The 21,665-nt window shown below is 37.1% G+C and overlaps 1 protein-coding gene across 2 annotated transcripts in view; it reads left to right on the top strand.

Annotated features, from left to right (window-relative positions):
- TBC1D23 (TBC1 domain family member 23) overlaps positions 1 to 21,665 on the top strand; it is a 417,318-nt gene that overhangs the window by 228,901 nt on the left and 166,752 nt on the right. For both annotated transcript variants that reach the window (XM_090412602.1, XM_090412603.1), the window contains exon 11: positions 630 to 843. In XM_090412602.1, coding sequence (XP_090268728.1) covers positions 630 to 843 — 214 coding nt within the window. The remainder of the gene's footprint in view (positions 1 to 629; positions 844 to 21,665) is intronic.

Raw genomic sequence — 21,665 nt, 5'->3', positions numbered from 1 at the left:
TGGCCTGCACCTGTGTCTTTGAATTTCTTCAAAACCACTAACATGTCTTCTTATATATCATAAGAACAAATTATTACAATTGGGAGTTAAAAGGGTTAAGTATGTTCTTACTTGTGATTATATCAGTTGTTTTAATATCATTTTTGTTCTACGTGTTTATCAGAACTTTTCAGACCCTCCCTTTTATAGGTATAAAGTATGTTGAGTTTAAGAAAATTTACTTTAATAACATACGAATAAACATTTGTAGCAAAAAATACGTTGATTCACATAAATTATTATTATTACAGTTCATACAAAAGATTTGAGTTTTAAAAAAAGTCAAATGGATTTCTGCTAGCTGCAATTTCTTATGAATTGATTTTTCTTAAAGAGCATAATATCAATTTTCCAGAAAGAATCATACGAATTGCTTATTAAGTTTTCCCTTTTTTTAAAAATGGAATAAACAGCTTAATTTATTTTGAAATCTTGTTTCACAAATCAGATAACCTGCATGTAGTTTATGTTAAATCTACTACTTTGAGGAATTGTTTCATTTGTAGCAAAATTAGCTGCAGACTAAGCCTACTTTATTTCTTACTAAGATTTACAGAGAAAACATTAATCATTAACATTTTTATTTATAGATGTTACATGAACCTGTAGCTTTTGGAACAGCAGTAGAAGCACTTTTTGCAGTTCAGCAGCAAGCATTGGCTGCTGATTCAATTGCTGGAGGTGAACACTTGTGCTTTATGGGCAGTGGTAGAGAAGAAGAAGATCAGTATGTTCATATGGTGATTGCTAGCTTTCTTCAGAAGCACCAACGTTTTGTTTGCATGGCTAAAGGAGGCTATGCAGGTTTGTACATATATGCATACTACCTTCCAAAACTAAAAATAAAACTTAAAAAAAATACTAATACTCGTATGTATATATTGATCTTATCATTATTTTCTAGTCTACATGTGTGTTCTTTTGGTGTAACCAGATGTTATGATAGCCTAGTTATGTAACATTTGTAGTTTTGTCCAAAACCCAATACAGTTTGATTCGCATAATCCCAGAGATTGCAAAGTCATTGTAATTTATTGTGCATCCAAGTGAATATATAATAACGGTATGCATCACAGAAATGTAAATTTGAAATGTGGGTCAAAAATTCCACTTGAATCTCTGCACTGCTTAAATAGGCTATGTGTGTGTGTGTGTGTGTGTGTGTGTGTGTGTGTAGGCATCTCATTCCACTTTTTTGGACCCTAAGAGTGACACACATTCACATTTATTTAGCATTTTATTATTGACCTGTACACCCTTGATACATCTCAGGATGTATCAAGATATCACCATATCAACTGTGACTGATACAAGATCAGTCACAGTTGATATGGTGGTTGAGGAAGTTTCAGATGATTGGAGATTTTGTTGAATTGTGTACTTTTTTTTTTTTTTTTTTTTTTTTTTGGTGAAGCGTTCTTGCTATTTTATCTGTGATTGATTGATTTTATATATGGGAGAATCACTGCTTCTTTATATTCTTGGTTTATTTGTTATTCTATTTAATTTGGAGGTTGAGATAGAATTTGTTTGACCAATATTCTTTGTAGCCATTTTTTGGAGGACAATTAAGATACTGTAGTATACTGAGAAGATTAAGATATTAAGACACTGTGAAGTTGAGTGTGTTTTGCTCTGATATCTCAACTATTGTATCTAGAAATGGTAAAGACCTATTTCTTTCTAATTCAACTATGAATGTGATTTGGGGATGAATGTTGTTTCAGGAAGGTAATGATATCTTCTAATGGGGTAGGAGAACAGGACCAGGTGATAAAAATATTGTAGACGTACTGTCGTCAAATTTTAGTTGTGTTTATTGATACTGGAGGACTATTCTTTCAAACCACTTTATCCATAGGTCAGGTAGCATAAGAGAGAAGTGAGAGCCCATAGCTAATCCTTCTTTCTGTTCAAAAAAACTTCATCTTTTTTTTTTTTTTTTTTTAAAGTGCTATTAATGCAAAGTTTAAAAAGGTCCACTATGCCCGGCAGGAAAATTTTCTGAAGTATCTGTATGGTTTTTATTCTTGGAACATTTGTGAAAAGATTTACTGTGTACAGGCATGCATTATATCAGTAGGAGCCAATGTGATGCCTTTGATATTGGGAAAGTTATGATAACAATATTTTTATCATCTGGCCTGGTTCTACTACTCCATTAGAAGATTTCATTACCTTTCTGAACAACATTCATCCTCAAGTTGAATTAAAAAGAAATAGGTCTTTACCGTTTTTAGATACTTTAGTATATCAAAGCAAAACACACTCAACTTCTCAGTCTGCAGAAACCAGCTAGCACAGGACATTATCTATATGTAACTTCTCATCATCACCAACACAAAAAATAGGTGGTATCCTCCATTCCTTATGCAATAGTCTACAGAATTTCTACAAATATAGATAAAAGAAACCAAGAACTACAGTATCTTAATTCTGTCCTCCAAAGCAATGGCTACAACAGAACATTCGTCAAAAAGAATTATATCTCAGCCTCCAAAACAAACAAAATAACAAATAAACCAATATAAAGGAGCAACGATTTTCCCATATATACATTCAATCAGTCACAGATAAAATAGCAAGAATGCTTCACCAAAAAAGTCTAAAAGTCACTTTCTACCCAATCAACAAAATCTCCAATCATCTGAAACTTCCTCAATCACCACATTGGCCACTTAAAAAACCAGGTATCTGCAAGATCAGTTGCAGTTGTGGACTATACTACATAGGACAAACTAACAGATACGGGAAGATATTCCGATTAGAATGCATCAAGGATGTTGAGAATGAAAGAAAGCACAAATCAAGGCTGGTAGCACATACAATAGATACAGAACATTAGTATAATGGCAACAAACTAAATGCTCTACATTGGTTACTACTTTTACTCAAGAGCATTCAAAGAATTAGCTGAAATGAAGTATCGTCTACAGTGTAACAAAAAAACAAGGGCTGATTTTACATTAAATCTGGTCTTTCTTAATCCATCATGACACACTTGTATCTACTAGCAGTACACAGCAACCCACAAACCTAGCAGTCATTGTAACATATGACATATCACATAGCACATATTCAAAGTTCAAAGAAAAACCTCCATTGACATTAATGGATGTTACAACATTAAATTTATGTATGCATTGTATTGCTGCATTCTATTGCAATTGCTATCAGAAATAATAAGCTAACAAAGAAAAATGCTAAAATAAGAATGACATGCTCCGATTCACACATTTTTTCTGTTAATCTAGCAATCTTGTTAATACAATACAAGGACTATGATTGATTGTGATAACTTTCTGAAACTTCGATATAGACATGTGGTCAAAGCAAAAGAGATTTAGATGATAAAGTTTTGCATGTTTCAGGAATTCACAATCAAATTTAAATCAGTATGAGCTGTGAAGTATCTTAGTTGGGTTCAAAGAAAATATGGCTAACGACAATGGCATGGGATTCTGATTTATTAGGTTTTATCTGCCATCTTATTTTGGACAGTTCTGTTGCGATTAGAAGTCAAGAACAAAGAATTCAGTTACATTGAATATATGTAATCTGATAAATCTAATCTTGATTTCTATACCATTGACATTAGCCATAAAGTTTGCTGGAACTAGCAATTGAGGAACAGGGTGGTAAGAGATGTAATGTTTGGAGGACTCGATGATCTGTGGTGTGCAAGATAGGATGCGTGAGGGGTGTTTGTCTGGAGGAATGATAGAAAGTGTGGCTATGGCAATTAAGAGGGGTGAAAAGGTTAATGAGATGATTGTAGGAACGAATGACTTGATAGGTAACGTAAATTGGGCAGCGAGAGATATGAGATTCTTGCTTCAGGTAGTACGAAAGAAGACACAGAGAGGAAAGATAGTGTGCGTGTTGTCTAGGTATGATAGTGATGAGCTGAGCAGAAACGCAATAATGTTGAGTAACATAATAGCTAGAATGTGTAGAAGAGAGGATTGGAATATGTGGATGCTTGGAGGGTGTTTGAGGACAGAAAGGAATTGTATGCAAGAGACCGCTTGCATTTGAATGAGGAAGGACGTAGGCATCTGGAGAGATTGCTGTTCTGAATGAGTCAGTGTGTAAACACAGGGAAACGAGAATGCCCAGGGTGGATGGTAACAGGGATGTCTTCTTGTGGAAATGAGTACTTGGGAGAAGGAGGATGACATCAGGTAACGCTGAGCCCAGTGGAGTCTAGAGGGGGATAATGCTAGGTATAGAAACAGTGGCATTTTTATGCTTTATACTAATTCAGGAGTATCCAGAATAAAGGAGAAGAATTGGTGATGCTGATAGCATCAGCCTGGCCAAAGATTATTGGGATCACTGAGATGTGGTTGACAGAAGAGGATATAATAACATGAATAGAAGTAGCAGGGTGCAGCATTTTTCGGCAGGATAGGAAGGGAAAGCGCGGTGTTGGAGTACTGCTTATGATAAGTGGCTACTTATGTCCTCTAAGAGTGGAGGCTTTGGAGGGCAGTGACACTAATGATTTTGAAAGCATATGGCGTGAGGTACAGGTGGACAAGACAGGATATTTAGTGGAGTGTTGCTACAAACCAAGGAGCACATGGTGTTGAGGACCAGGAAATGTTTAGACAGTTGAGCTTAGCAAATGTGAGAAGAATTATTGTTATGGGAGATTTTAACTACAGCAGTATAAATTGGGGAGAGGAAGATGCATGTAGCAATAAGGGAATGGATTTTCTATAATTCTTGAGGGACAAATGTCTTAGGCAACATGTAACAGAGGGAACAAGAGGTTCAAGAGTTTTGGATTTGGTCACAGCATCAGAAGAGTTGATAATAACTGAGATGACATTTCTTCCACCAGTTGGAGAGAGTGACCATGTGGTATTGACTTTTAAGATGAATAGACATGCAAGAGTATCAAAGTGACAGAAACGTATGTGAAATTATAAGGCAGGTGATTATAATAGTCTTAGGTATAAACTTGGGGGAAGTTTCATAGAGGGAGGAATTGGAGCCGGGATATCGTTAGTGCTTGTGAAATTGTGAAGGATTATTTGTTAGCAGCAATAGTAAGCTGTATTCCACAAGTGAAGAAGAGGACACAATTTGGTATAAAGTGGATGATAAACAATATTAAACAGGAACTGCATGTGAAAAGAGGCTATGGAATAGATATAAGGAGACAGGTGAAGAGAAGATGCATAAAGAATATAAGACACAGGCCAAGAGAGTGACTAGTATGGTAAGGAAAGCAAAACTGGAATATGAGAGGAGATTAGCCCTAAGATCCAAAGAAAATCCTAGGGAATTTTTTTTAACTAGTGATAGCTATGTGGCCAGTAGGAGGAGAAATGATTGTGGAATAAAAATGGGAATACAGTGACTGATGCAGAGGACACAGTGGAATTGTTCAATGAACACTTTATTGGAGTATTTCACTGGAGGAGTAGGGCAGGTTCGAGGTTTAGAGGTGGAGGAGAGTGTGTTCCAAATACTGAGTACTCTGGATATCAGTAAAGCTGTGGGACTGGATGGTATTTCACCATGAGTTTTGAGAGAATGTGCTAAAGAACTGACAGCTCCTTTGACCTGGCTTTTCAATGAAAGTCGAGCTATGAGAAAGGTGCCCAGGGAATGGAAGGAAGGTAAGATAGTGCCATTGCATTAGGGCAGTACAAGACTGGAAGTGTCTAATTATAGGCAGTTTGTGTGTCGTCAGTAGTTAAGATCTTGGAGAAATTAGTGAGGGACCGTATACAGCATTGGGCAGATGAGGGCAGTACTATCTGTGAGAATCAACATGGATTTGTGAAGGGGCGCTCTTGTTTCAGTAATATAATAAAGTTTATATTATATTATTTAGTTAAAGCCTTTTATAATAAAGTTACAAGAGCAGTAGATGAGGAAAGGCATATACTGCCATTTTCTTGGATTTAGCGAAGGCATTTGACAGAGTGCCACATGATAAGTTGATATTTAAGTTGCAGCACATGGGATTTGGATGTCAGGTTGGTCAACTGGATTCAGAATTGGCTATCTGATAGGTATCAGAGAGTTGTGTATGGTGAGGCAGTATCAAAGAGGCAGAAGGTTACAAGTGGGGTCCCACAGGGCTCAGTACTGGGACCTATATTGTTTAACCTTTATATCAATGACATTGTCAGTGGATTGTAGGGGGATATTCAGTTGTTTGCAGATGATGTGAAGCTGGGAAGGGTTATTACTAATAGTGCAGATGTGGTTTGCCCTGCAAGAGGATTTGAATGCAAATGAATGGGGTGTCAGTTTAATGCAGCAAAATGTAAGGTCTTGAGTTTTGGGATCCATTGATGGGATGCTGCACACTCTATTGGAGGAGCTTTACTGGAGGAAGTAGGGGAGACAAGAGATCTGGGGTTGATGATTCATAGAAATCTGAAATTCAGGGGACATATTGCAAAGGTGGTGAAGGTAACACAGAGGATTGCTGCAATAATGAGAAGGACGCTGACCTGCAGAGATGAAAGAGTTATCATTCCGTTGTATAAGACCCTTGTCAGATCACACTTAGACTGTTGTTCTCAGATTTGGTCCCCAGGATTTGAAGGGGGGTAAGTTAACTGTGGAAAGGGTACAAAGGTGGATAACAAAGATGATTTCAGGACTGTACAGTGTTAGTTACAAGGATCGGCTGAGGGAATGTAGACTGCAGAGTTTGGTGGATTGAAGGAGGAGAGGTAATGTGATTGAGACTTCTAAACTGTTGAGAGGTGGTTACAGGGTTGACACTGGGGAGTTCTTTCGCTTTGTTGAACAATGGGAAGGAGTGATGATAAGGGACCATCCCTGCCCATGGAATGCATTGCCTAATAGAGTGGTGAGAGCGAGAACAGTCAGTGAGTTTATGGAGTGGTATGATAGACTTTCTGAGGGACTCCCGCGATGAGTCTTGATAGACTTTGTGTTTCCTAGGAAAGACCTCCTCATGATGAGTCTTTTGACTCCATGAATTCCTGAATAATAATAAACTAAGATACTCTCCTCAAGTCTCTGTATATTTGATCATCTCTACCTGGAAATGCAAAACTTTATGCAAGTATACTTGAGAAACGGTTGAGAAGAATTGTGTAAGAAAAGCTTGGTGAAGAACAAGCTGGATTCAGGCCAAATAGAGGCTTTCAGGATCAGATCTTCACTTTACGACAAATAGTTGAGAAAGCATGGGAATATAACAAAGATCTGTATTTAAGTTTTGTCGATCTGGAAAAGGCATATGACAAGGTGCCAAGAGAGATGTTATTCAATACCCTACAGTTATAAGCTGCGATATAAGCAGAGCAATGTGGCGAATAAGCAGCCATGGACCAACAGCAACTGAGCTATCAGGGCGTGGGGGAGTAGAAGTGGCAACTCTGTCTCACTTAAAACCTCACAAAGCCCAATGACAACTCAGTGACATGGCGAGTAGTGCCGCCATTAAATAAGTACCTGCTGGGGTCACTGCCCCTGACATTGGGAAGCAGCATTGTCAGTACTGACACAAGGTCGAAGCCAAATGATGACGGAAAAGCTTGTGATCAGAGATTTGCAGATGGCAATATGATTATATTGTGTACGTCTGTAATACTGCAGAGCAGAAAGCAAACGGAGAAACTACTGCTCTACCTTATCTCCAGAACAACCACCATGGCGAGCAAACCCTTACAATTGGCCCCAAGTTCCCGGTGTCCCTTAAGTGGGACGGGTGCGAAGAATCTCCGGGCTCAAAATGGTGTCCACTTTTAAAATTGCAACTTGGAATGTCAGAACTCTGTATGAAGCTGGCAAATTAAGAAATGCCACAAGAGAAATGAAGAGGCTGGGCATCCGGATTTTGGGAATTTGCGAGACAAGATGGCCAGGATCTGGAAAGTGTCAACAAGATAATATGACAATGTATTACTCTGGGAATGATGAGAACAAATATCGACATGGTGTAGCTGTAATAGTAGATGAAGAAATCAATAAATCAGTACTAAATTGGATTCCATTTTCTGAAAGGATAATGCTGTTACAACTTAAGGGAAACCCCGTTAACATAAATATCATCCAAGCTTATGCACCCACAGCTGACAAAAGTGAAGAAGATGTTGAAGAGTTTTATGAACACCTAAAAGAGATTAAAAACCTAAGAAAGAAACATGATATAAACATAGGGATGGGTGACTTCAATGCAAAAGTAGGAAGAGGGGGGGGGTGATGGAGAAATTGTTGGCGAACATGGCTTAGGCACCAGAAACGACAGAGGAGATCGCCTAGTCCAGTTCTGTCAGGAAGAAGATCTAACAGTAGCAAATACCTGGTTTAAACTTCCACCCAGAAGACTGTACACTTGGAAATCGCCTCAAGATAACCAACATAACATTGTCTGAAATCAAATTGATTATATACTGATAAATAAAAGATTCCACAGTAGTATAAAGAGTGCAAAGACTTATCCTGGAGCAGATATCTCATCAGACCACAATCCCATAGTTGCAGAAGTACGTCTTAGATTAAAATCAGCTAAAAAATCACAAAAGAAGAAAAAGAAAATTGATGTAGAAAAACTGAAAGACCCGAACATAAATAAAAGTGCCAAGACACAGCTTAACCTGCGATTACAACAGATTAACATAGAAGAAAATAAAAGAATGGAATCTCTTTGGAATAGCTTAAAGAATGCCATCGTAACAACAAGTATTGAAGAAGTAGGTTATGTGAATAATATAAAACAACAGGAATGGATGACAGATGAGATTCTTTCTCTTATTGATACAAGAAGAATGTATAAAAACAAAGACCTAGCCAGGTATACAGAAACACACAACATCATCAAGAAAAAAATAAAAGAAGCCAAGGAAAATTGGATGAAAAATTTATGTACTGAAATTGAACTGCTTCAGAAGAAACATGATAATTTCAATCTGTATAAGAAAATCAACAAAATTTCCGGAAAACTGAGGAAAAAGCAAATAGTGTCTCTAAGAGACGAAAATGGAAAAATAGTTCTAGAAGAAGAGAATAAAGCATAGATTTGGATAAAATATGTAACAGAACTTTTCAATGATACTAGACAGAAGCCTATAAATATAAAAGATAACATTCGAGGACCAGCAATCATGAAATGCGAAATAGAGAATGCTATACGAACAAGTAAAACAGGAAAAGCCTGTGGACCAGATGGTGTGCAAACAGAATTTTTAAAATTAATAGAACCAGATAACATCAAACTTCTTGAAAAACTATTTAATAAAATATATGAAAGTGATGAATTTCCATCAGATTGGCTCAAATCTACATTTATCACTGTCCCAAAGAAACCCAAAGCAAATTCCTGTGGTGACTTCCGACTTATTAGTCTAATGAGCCAAACATTAAAAATATTTTTGAAAGTAATTCAGAATCGCATTTATAGAAAAAGTGAAGAAACTCTAAGTGAAACACAATTCGGCTTTCAGAATGGTTTTGGTACTAGAGAGGCCCTTTTCTGTACCCAAATATTGATACAAAAATGCATAGAAAAACAGAAATCTGTCTTTATGTGTTTCATAGATTTTGAAAAAGCATTCGACAAAGTCAGACACACTAACTTAATAGAAGTCCTTCAACAAACAAGGCTAGACGAACAAGACATAAGACTAATAACAAATCTGTATTGGAATCAGTCAGCTACTGTTCAATTAGACAACATTACCACCAGTGATATTAACATCAAAAGAGGAGTGAGACAAGGATGTGTGCTCTGACCACTCCTGTTCAATACATGCACAGAGGTAATCTTTAAAAAAGCATTGGAAGAATGTCCAGAGGAGTCGCAATAAATGGAAAGATTGTTAACAACCTACGATATGCAGATGACACCGTGCTAATTGCAGATAACATTATGGATCTCCAAAAACTCATTGACAGAGTATACATAGAAAGCCAAAGAATGGGAATAAATATAAACATCAACAAGACAAAATACATGATCATCAGCAAACATCCAGCCTCATCAATGAAACTGACACTCAATGGGAAAAATATTGATCAAGTGTCAAGATATAAATATCTTGGTTGTTGGCTTAATGAACGGTGGGATCCAGAAATAGATATAAAGACAAGGATTGAAGTTGCACGGCAGTCCTTCATGAAAATGAGAACACTATTCTGCAATAGAGACCTAAACATGGAAGTCAGATGCCGAATGCTGAAATGTTACGTGTGGTCTATTCTGCTCTATGGAGTTGAAACATGGAGAATAAGAAGAATAAGAAGAAGATGTGGTGTCAATGGAAAATTATATCAAGCAATACTTAGCCTTTATTTAAGTTGTAAGTCAGCAGTTAGAATTGATGGAAGTACAGGAAGATGGATTAATGTTAAATCTGGTGTGAGACAAGGATGTACATTATCCCCTCTGTTATTCGTTATCTATATAGATCACATTATTAAGGAAAGTGGTATTAAACATGATATCAGAATTGGAGATGTTAATGTCAGCTCTTTGCTTTATGCAGATGATGTTATACTTCTAAATAAATCCGCTACAAGTCCGCAAGTTTCTCTGACTAAATTGAATAACTGTTGTAATAGATATGGTATGAAGGTCAGCAATAAAAAGACAATGACAATGAAAATGGGTAGAATCATTGAACTGTCAACTGCGTTTGAACGGAGAACCCGTGGAACAAGTATCAAAAAGAGTGATATCAAAAAGTTTTATAATGAGGGGAAGAATCAAGTTGAAAATAGGTGACTAGTGGTGTGCTGCAAGGTTCAGTTCTAGGACCACTACTGTTCATTTTGTACATAAATGATATAGGAAATAACCTGAAAGGAAATATTCAGTTATTTGCTGATGATGCCAAATTTGGTAGAGTAATAGTTAATCAAGGTGATGTGGACAGCTTGTAGGACAATTTAAATTTTTAAATAGGATGTAATAAATTAAAAATACCAAGAAATTATATACTTGGTTTAATCCTTTATCCATAATAAATTTAGTTTAATCCTTTATCCAAGTGTAAGCAAACAAAGTTTGCACCTGAAAATATTTCAGGACTGAGGTAAGGTGGTACATCCCTTGGCAACTTGTAGCAAAGGTGGGCCAATCTCTCATTACTCCTTGTCTCAGTATCTCCCATAATGCATAGCACATCTCCTTGTGGACATATATACTGCTATGCATTAAGAGAAGGACCACTACCCAGACCGGTTTCGACGTTTATTGAGGTCTCGTCAGCGGGAGGCAGACCCAGAGTGGTGATACTAAGGCAGAAGCAATGGAGAGGTCATATTTACCTATATGAGTTGCAAACCAGTGTACCACCTTATTATTAAATTACTCTGGATTTAGAGAAAGGTGTTGGAAGTTTATTTTGCACTTGGTCAGACTATAATAAATTTAATTTAATCCTTTATCCAAGTGTAAGCAAACAAAGTTTGTGCCTGAAAATATCTTCAGGACTGAGGTAAGGTGGTGCAACTCGTAGCAAAGGTGGATCAAGATCTCATCACTCCTTGTCTCAGTATCTCCCATAATGCAAAGCACATCTCTTTGCAGAGATGTAATACTGCTATGCATTAAGAGAAGGGCCACTACCCAGACCGGTTTCGACCTTTTTTGAGGTCTCGTCAGTGGGAGGCAGACCCAGAGTGCTGATACTAAGGCAGAAGCAATGGAGAGGTCATATTTACCTATATAGGTAATTTACCTATACAGATAAATTATATTTACCTATATATAGATAAATATGACCTCTCCATGGCTTCTGCCTTAGTGTCACCACTCTGGATCTGCCTCCCACTGACAAGATCTCAATAAAGGTCGAACCGGTCCGGGTAGTGGCCCTTCCCCTAATGCAGGGGTGGCCAACCTTTTATAGTTCATGCGTCAATGTTTTAGTTAAGATGCGCCATACAAACTTATACCACTTTTCAGAGCTTTTAAAATATGGTAATATGGATATATTTAACAGTTATGTATAAAATGATTTATTATATATATGGTAATATAGACACTTTTAGCAGTTTTAAATAAAAGGATTTCATATAAAGACAAGATAAACATTAATTATTTTATTGACTTTTGAAAGTGCTTTGCTTTTGCTAAGCTTGTAATGTTTGGAGTTAAATCGGTTACAGAACGCATCAAATAGTTTTTCAAATTTGAATCAGTTAGTCGCGACTGTAGTTTGTTCTTAAAAATTTTCATTTATGAAAATGCTTGTTCGCATCTGTATGTAGTTCCAAAATGACAGATATAACTGAGCAAATTTTCTCAGTTCTGGAAAATGTTCACAGGGCAACGATCGCCAGAAATTAATTATATCAGAAGCATCTGGGAGTGATGGATGTTCATTAAATGTCATTTTCAATAAACAATTGGTTCTGAGATCAATAAGTTCCATTTGTATGTTACTAGGCATCAAGATTTTTTGTTCAGTAAGTGAAAAGGGATTTATAAATGCAAGTATGCAGTCTCCTTCTTCGGCAAAGTCGCTAAAATGAATGTTAAAGGACTCTTGTAATAATCTGAGTTTCTCAGTATATTCTGTAAAGTTGCCATTATTTTCAACAGATTCATTATGTTCTTTTAAATGTGGAAATTTACTTAAATCCCCATTTTCTAACTGGGAGATGAACAGTTTTAATTTCATTTTGAATTCAGTGATGTTATTTACTAAGCTAGGAAGCAATTTGTTCTTGCCCTGCAGTTTCAAATTTAGATAATTGAGGTGGTTGATAATTGAGGTTTAGTTGATGTTACCAGGGGTCATCCCTGGTAACATCAACTAAAAATGCTAAATCAAATAGCCATTTCTCATCACACAACAGGGCTTTTTCCTCATGCAGCTCATCCTTCTTTTCCAGAAAATTACGAACACTTTCTTTCAGCTTCCAAAATCTACTGAGAACTTGTCCTTTAGAAAGCCAGTGCACCTCGCAATGAAGGATGAGATCACCATATTCCATATCTAGCAGTTCACAATATTCTCTGAATTCTCTTCTGTTTTAACCCTCTTGCTCTAATTTTATTCACACACTTTACAGCTGGTATCATAACATGCCTCAAATTTAGAGTTTTTCCCACACAGAGATTCTTTGTGTATAATACAGTGATACTTTAGTAGAGAACGGCCTAAAAACCTTTCAAGTAAAGTTACAGTCCCAGAAACTCTACCTATCATTGACGGTGCTCCATCAGTGCACACACCGATGAGCTTACTAGAATCTAGTTGTTGATTTTCTAGACATGACTTTACTTTGTCAAATATGTCTGACCCTCTGGTTTTTTCCATGAAGTGACTCAAGACCAATAAGTTCTTCAAAGATGTTAAAATTACCATCAATTTCTCTTATAAAAATGCTTAATTGGGCTACATCACATATGTCAGCGGATTCGTCCAAGGCTAAAGAAAAGAAAGCACAAGCATGAACATGGTCTTTTAATTGCTCAGTAACATCATGGGACAGTTCTTCGACATGCGTCTTGTAATTGTTTGCTTGGACAGAGCAGTTTGGTTTACTTTTCTTACAACATTCTTATCACCAAGACATTTTGCAAATTTTTCGAGACAGGAGTTAACTTTCTCTCCATCAGAGAAAGGCTTGTGTTTTTTAGCCAACACAAAGGCAATTTCATAAGACCCCTCCAGCATTGCCACACTTTCACAACTTCATTTCACAAATATATTTTTTCTCTTTTTTATTTCTTCCTTTTTCTTAACCACCTATTCTTTCCGCAACTCAGACCCAGGAACTAACTTCAGTTTTTCTTCTAATTCAGCTTGATGTTTTCTATAGTGTCTGTTAAGATCATGTCTTCTATTATCTGAGAGAGCGCTTAAATAAGAACTAATTTTCCCACAGTTCATTAAACTGGCATTTGCTATCACCTTCTGCTTTTCTTCTGCTCATTTTCTTTTGCAAAGTAATGGGTAACTGACTGTAAAAAATTTATTTCAAAAAGTAAAGCTTATTATTAAATAATTTATTTAAATTATTTTATGGTTTTAAACATTATGAACATTCAAAAACAGTTCTACAAGTTTAAGATAAGATTCCTGTTTTCATGAAGGCCTAATGCAGTTCTATAAGTTTAAAAATATTATATATAATTTTTTTCATAGAGTGTTTTCGTCTCTCTCTCTTGTAATATATTATGTCCAATGAAATACAAGATCGCTTCCTGCCATAAAACAGTCGATCCTCATTACGAAAGCTTTGCTGATGATCAGTTAAATTTTAGGAATAAATGTACTATACGTAAATAAAAAGGAAAGATACCGTATTAAAAAAAATATAAAAACACACACATACAAATACCCGAATAATTGCAGGTTTCAGTATCAGCAAATTAAGGGAGCGGGCAAGAACTTGACATATGCGTTCAAAATGAAAAAAAATTATTTTTAAATTTACAGAACTATATTAAGCCTTCATGAAAACAGAAATCTTATCTTAAACTTAAAGAACTGTTAATAAAAATATATAAGTTCGAAAACACAGAATTGTTCACTCACATCTAATCAGAAGTTCATTGAACATTATGACAAGAGTCAGCTGTAAACTGATTGAATAACTGGTGACACATGTCAGCATTTGCCGGTGCATGTTGCTTCAAGATCAAACAAGTATAAGTGCGCACTCTAGAAATCAGTAGTAGGTTAATTGTCTTTTTATATATTTATATATATATATATATAAATCATATACAACATTTTTTAAAATTGTTTCTCTGGGGTTCAATGCGGCACTTTTGGCGCATGCGCCATAGGTTGGCCACCCGTGTCTTAATGCATAGCAGTATACATGTCTGCAAGGAGATGTGCTTTGCATTATGGGAGATACCGAGACAAGGAGTGATGAGAGCTTGGTCCACCTTTGCTATGAGTTGCCAAGGCATGTACCACCTTACCTCAGTCCTGAAGATATTTTCAGGTGCAAACTTTGTTTGCTTACACTTGGATAAAGGATTAAACCAAGTATACAATTTCTTGATATCTTTAATTTATAGTATAACCAAGTGTCAGAACTTTCAACAAATATGATGTCAGTACGGGGAAAAGATAATGGGTTCAGTTTAATGTGAGGAAATGTAAAGTTATGCATTTTGGAATAAATAGTCTACAAGCTGTGTACCACATTGATGGAACTGTACTCCAGGAAATAGATGAAGCTAGAGATTTAGGAGTAGTGGTAGATGGAGTTAAAGTTAATGGACATATGGCTAAGGTTGCTAAGGTAGCCCCTAAGATTTCTTGGCTACTTAAGAACACATTTACAAGTAGAGATAAGTAAGTTGTTATTCCTCTATATATATATATATCCATGCCTGGATTACTGTGCTTGGGTCTGGTCTCCTGAGTTTCTTGTGGATGAGGAAGCAGTGGAGAAGATTTAAATAAGAAACCAAGATAGTGAGTGGTCTGTGGAATATTCCCTATGTGGATAGATTGATGGTGTGTTGAGTGCAGAAGTTGGTTGATAGGAGAAAAAGAGGGGATATGATTGAAACATTTAAGTTTACTTAAAGAGTTTTTTAGGGTTGATGCAGGAGAAACATTACACTTGGCTAGAGGGGCCAGCACAAGGGGTCATCCCTGGAAGTTGAATAAACTTGTGGTTAGTAGCGGTGTAAGGACTAGATTTTTTGCTTGGAGAGTTGTGAATGAGTGGAATGGATTGCCAGAGTCATTTGTGAGTGCTTTGTCTGCTAATGATGCAAACTATTCACACAATCTATTGTATGAATAGTTTGCATCTCCACGATCAGTCTTCGGACTCCATGTAGGTACCCGTACAAGAATGATGATGATGATGATAATAATAATCCTTCTGTGAAATCTTCTATTTGGTATCCATTTGGATACTGACTGAACCAGAATGGCAGGAAATTTAGTACATAGCTGACTAAATTGTATTCTGTGTAGCTACATATTTATTTAGCATAAGGATAAAAATAGAAAAAATTAAATAAACTATACAGATTAGTTGAGTTAGTAAATTAGTAGCACTATTTGCTACTAATTGCAGTGCCTGAGGCCTCCAGGGATTAAATATGTGATGCAGTCTGTACAACACCACATACATACATACATAAAAGGGTGAATGTAGAAGTCACCATAGATTAGTAAGCGTGCTCAGTGGCTTTGTCTGATTCTAAGTCTGTTTAGCTGACTCCAGAGTTGTTGAGATAAATTGAATCTTAGAGGTTTGACAGTTGAATCTGTGATCAGGTACTTTGTTTGTAGTTTGTTCCAGAGTTTTCTCCACCAGCCCTGGGGTCCTTCATTTAGTATTACCACAAGACACATGAACAATCTGGAATTAAGACATTGAATGGAATTGGGGGGGTATCTTGATGTATAGCTAGGCTGTGATGTTATTTCTGATTTTAATTCTTTGAGATAAATAGATTACAAGCCATGTACCATTGATGGAACTGTACTTCAGGAAATAGATGAAACTTGAGATGGAAAGCTTGAAATGTAGTACATGAAAGAGTTGTTGAAAAAAGAAATGAGAGAGAGAGGGAGGGAGAGAGCAAGCAGAGTTCTAATTCTTGTGCAAAGTATGATGGGAATGAATTGTGGTAAAGAACTATGATTGCAAATGAATCGGTGCATAAGATGTTGAAGATGAATGGCATAAAGTTTTTAGATGTTTGGCATAAATTTTCTCCATTTGTGAAACTTTGTAGTATTCACATGATTTAATCTTCAAAATTTTCCATGACCGTTGCCTTAAATACTAATCTCCTTGCCACTCAAGTGGAGTGAAAATAATCTAGAGTTTTTTGTGAGACAGCTTTCAAAGGATGTTATTATAAATGAGGTGTCAAATCTTTCAGGTGGTAAGTGATCACTTGGGTGGTGGCCAGGCATATGAGGACTTTTTGTTAACAATGGATACATGTGAAAGTATAAGAGTTGATTATGAAAAGTTAAGGTGACTTCTTGCAGCTATATGTTCGATTGAGGAATTTGATGGAAAAGAGATCAGTAGTACATGGGCTCTACTGAAAATCTATCTGGCCAATGAAATGTCTGAATGTATTCTAAGGGTCAGTAGGTTAAATAAGATAGCTGTGAAATGAAGGAATGAAAATGTTAAGCATTCACTTTGGAGGAACAAGACAATATAAAGACAGCAAAAGATGTCCTATTAATCTCCTCGAGCGTACAAAAGAAGATGTGAGCAACATGCATTGGCAGATTAGCACAATGAGTGCAAACTGAGCAATTATTATCAGAGACTTTAACTAAGGGGATATAGATTAGAAGGAGCAAATGGTACATGACAAACTTGAAATGAAATCTCTACAGTTACTAAGAAATAATTACCTGAAACGGCACATGATGGAGAGGATCAGGGGTTTTGAGTGTTGTATCTGATAATAGCATCAGAAGATCTATTTATAGCTGCAGTAGCAACCCTACCTCCAATCAGGGAAAGTGTCCATGCAGTCTTTCACTCAGGTTGTTAAACATGTGGAATTTTAGTCAAGAAAGGGTTTATGCAGAACTGCAAAGCTGGTGATTATGATAAAACTAGGAAGCAACATTGAGAAGTGCCATACCATAAGAAACTACATAAAATAAATGTTATTCATGCATGGGGAAGCAGCCAAGGATTGAGTGAGGCAGTATCAGAGTGCATATCTCGGGCTAAAGGGATAAACTGAGTGGGGATTAAGTGGATGAATAGCAATATAAAGTAGGAGCTGAAAGAAGAAAAAGAAAGCATTGTGGAAGGAATATAAAAAAAAAATGTGATCAGCATGCTCATGAGCAATATAACTGGTAATTAATTTACGGAATTGACAACGCATATAAAGTAAATAAATTAAAGATAACTTTAATGAATCACTTCTATATTTCGGCAATGTCACATTGCCATCTTCGGGAACATAAAGATATGGTATGTGCACTAAGGAACTAACAAAGCAAATGAAAAAGAAAATAAGAACTAATTTTGTTCCTAAAGTCCTAATGGTGCCCTCTTGCGGGCTAATTTGGTAGTCTTGGCAGTTGGGCTGAAGTTCTCAAAATGAAAGTCTCCCAAATTTGGGGCAGTTTCATGCACCCAAATTTGCTGAGGTTAGGAACGTTTTTTAGAGCTGCTGAAGATTCTTTGAATAGTCTTTCGTATTTAAACTTGCTGCGATGGATTATTTTTGTCTTCTTCCAACGAATTTTATGGTGGGTATCTAAGGCATGGTCTGCCAGTCCAGAGCGGCTGTACTGGTGAAAACGGATGTAGTCTTGGTGTTCTGAAATCCTGATATTTGTTGTTCTGCCTGTTTGGCCAAAGTAGGACAATTTGCAGCTGCAAGGGACCTGGTATACACCAGGTAGGTCTAGGGGAAGTGGTTGGTCTTTGGTAGAGCGGATAAGGGATGCCAACTTTTTATATGGTCTGTAACAGGATGTAAGGTCATATTTTTTGAGGATATTAGTTATTTTTTCAGAGGTGCCCTGGATGTAGGGGATAGTGATAGACTTGGTGTAGTCTTTATTGTGGAGGGGGGTTGTGGTTTACAGGTTTTAGTATTTTTTGGATTTTTTTGGGGTTGTAGCCATTGGCTAAGAAAGTGTTGAGGATGTAGTTTAGTTCCATAGTCAGGGCCTTGTCATCTGGGCAGATTAATTTTGCCCTGTTATATAGTGTTTTTATCACCCCATATTGTTGTGAGGGGGGGGGGGGATTGCTGGTGAATGTATCTGCCAGTGTGGGTGGGTTTTCTGTAAACAGAGAAAACCAAAGATCCATCAAGCTGGCGGGTGATTAAAGTGTCTAGGAAGGGGAGGGTGTTGTTTTCCTCTTTTTCTAAGGTGAACTGGACTCTGGGATGTTGGTTGTTTAAGTGTGTTAGGAAGGAGTGGAGTGTATCTGAGCCATGTGGCCAAATAGCAAACACATCATCCACATAACGAAGCCAAATAGTGGGTTTTTGTGGGGCTGAGTTTAAGGCTTTCTCTTCAAATGTCTCCATAAAGAAATTGGCCAATGGTGGGGAAAGTGGTGAACCCATGGCTGTCCCCTCTATCTGTTTGTAGAACTTTCCTTGCCAAACGAAATAGCCTGAGTTCATTGTGAACTGAAATAGGGCTGAGATATCGGGAGGAAACTTGGCTTGGATGAGCTCAAAGGTTTCTTTGAGTGGGACATTAGTGAATAGGGAGGAGACGTCAAAACTGACCGTTATGTCAGTGTGTTGGAGTGTGAGGTTTTCTATACATTGACATAATGGTCAGTTTTGACGTCTCCTCCCTATTCACTAATGTCCCACTCAAAGAAACCTTTGAGCTCATCCAAGCCAAGTTTCCTCCCGATATCTCAGCCCTATTTCAGTTCACAATGAACTAAGGCTATTTCGTTTGGCAAGGAAAGTTCTACAAACAGATAGAGGGGACAGCCATGGGTTCACCACTTTCCCCACCCTTGGCCAATTTCTTTATGGAGACATTTGAAGAGAAAGCCTTAAACTCCGCCCCACAAAAACCCACTATTTGGCTTCGTTATGTGGATGATGTGTTTGCTATTTGGCCACATGGCTCAGATACACTCCACTCCTTCCTAACACACTTAAACAACCAACATCCCAGAGTCCAGTTCACCTTGGAAAAAGAGGAAAACAACACCCTCCCCTTCCTAGACACTTTAATCACCCGCCAGCTTGATGGATCTTTGGTTTTCTCTGTTTACAGAAAACCCACCCACACTGGCAGATACATTCACCAGCAATCCCCCCCCCCCCCCCACTCACAACAATATGGGGTGATAAAAACACTATATAACAGGGCAAAATTAATCTGCTCAGATGACAAGGCCCTGACTATGGAACTAAACCACATCCTCAACACTTTCTTAGCCAATGGCTACAACCCCAAAAAAATCCAAAAAATACTAAAACCTGTAAACCACAACCCCCCTCCCCCCTCCACAATAAAGACTACACCAAGTCTATCACTATCCCCTACATCCAGGGCACCTCTGAAAAAATAACTAATATCCTCAAAAAATATGACCTTACATCCTGTTACAGACCATATAAAAAGTTGGCATCCCTTATCCGCTCTACCAAAGACCAACCACTTCCCCTAGACCTACCTGGTGTATACCAGGTCCCTTGCAGCTGCAAATTGTCCTACTTTGGCCAAACAGGCAGAACACCAAGACTACATCCGTTTTCACCAGTACAGCCGCTCTGGACTGGCAGACCATGCCTTAGATACCCACCATAAAATTCGTTGGAAGAAGACAAAAATAATCCATCGCAGCAAGTTTAAATACGAAAGACTATTCAAAGAATCTTCAGCAGCTCTAAAAAACGTTCCTAACCTCAACAAATTTGGGTGCATGAAACTGCCCCAAATTTGGGAGACTTTCATTTTGAGAACTTCAGCCCAACTGCCAAGACTACCAAATTAGCCCGCAAGAGGGCACCATTAGGACTTTAGGAACAAAATTAGTTCTTATTTTCTTCCTCATTTGCTTTGTTAGTTCCTTAGTGCACATACCATATCTTTATGTTCCCGAAGATGGCAATGTGATATTGCCGAAATATAGAAGTGATTCATTAAAGTTATCTTTAATTTATTTACTTTATATGCGTTGTCAATTCCGTAAATTAATTACCAGTTATGTCTAACCAACGTATAAGTCTTACTACTAGAATCATGAGCAATATAACGCAGAAGCAAGAAGGATAACTGGTATAGTAAGAAGGTCTGAATCAGATTTAGAGAAAAAATTAGCTAAGTAGGCCAAAGTAAATCCAAAAGAGTTTTATGCAGCAAGTAAGAAAAAGAATAATTATGGAAAGATTACTAAGTGGTGATGGTAGTAAAGTGACAGTAGCAGAAGAAATAGTTCAGTTACTAAGTTATCACTTTGCAAGGGTATGTCATTCACTTTGCAGTTTCTGATGTGAGAATTGAGGTATATCAACTGGAGGTACTTGGTATATTGAAAAATATTAATGTGAATACAGCAGTGGGCCTGGATGGTATGTCAGCTTATGTGCAAGTGGACTGGCAATATTTCTGACGAAGTTGTTTAATCTAAGTCTCAGCTCTGGCTGGTTTCTCCTTTCCACTTACACTTCTCTCTTACACTTCTTACACTTCCAAGGAAGTGGAAGAAGTGTAAGATAGTTCCATTACATAAAGGTGGCTCCAAGACAGATGTAGCAAACTTCAAACTAGTTAGTATCTCTGTAGTGGTGATTAAAGTATTGGAAAAATTGGTAAAAAATTAAAATTCAGAATGGGTTGGATAGGAATAAGGTACTCTGTGGTGGTGGGGGGGAGGGCATAATGACTTTGTAAAAAAAGAGGTCCTGCCTCAGCAATTTATTCACATTTTATAAATAGATGTCAGCAGTATTGGACAAAGAAAATGGCTACATCATGATACTGCTGGACTTTGGAAAGGCATTTGACAAACTACTCCACATGATGAATACTAGCCAAATGATGAAACATTTCCCCTGCATCTTCTTATAAAATCCTTTAAGAAACTTAAATGTTTCTATCATATCCCCTCTTTTTCTCCTATCAACCAACTTCTGCAATCCACATATTTCAGTCTATCCTCAAGAGCACATTCCACAGGCCAGTCACCTCTGAATCCTGTCCACCACTTCC

Source organism: Typopeltis vanoorti, chromosome 23 (genome assembly GCF_054136105.1).
Source record: "Typopeltis vanoorti isolate ZY-2024b chromosome 23, IOZ_Tvanoo_1.0, whole genome shotgun sequence".
Lineage (NCBI taxonomy): Eukaryota > Metazoa > Arthropoda > Arachnida > Uropygi > Thelyphonidae > Typopeltis > Typopeltis vanoorti.
The sequence above is the reverse complement of the archived record's forward strand: the minus strand, read 5'-3'. Positions and strand labels throughout refer to the sequence as shown.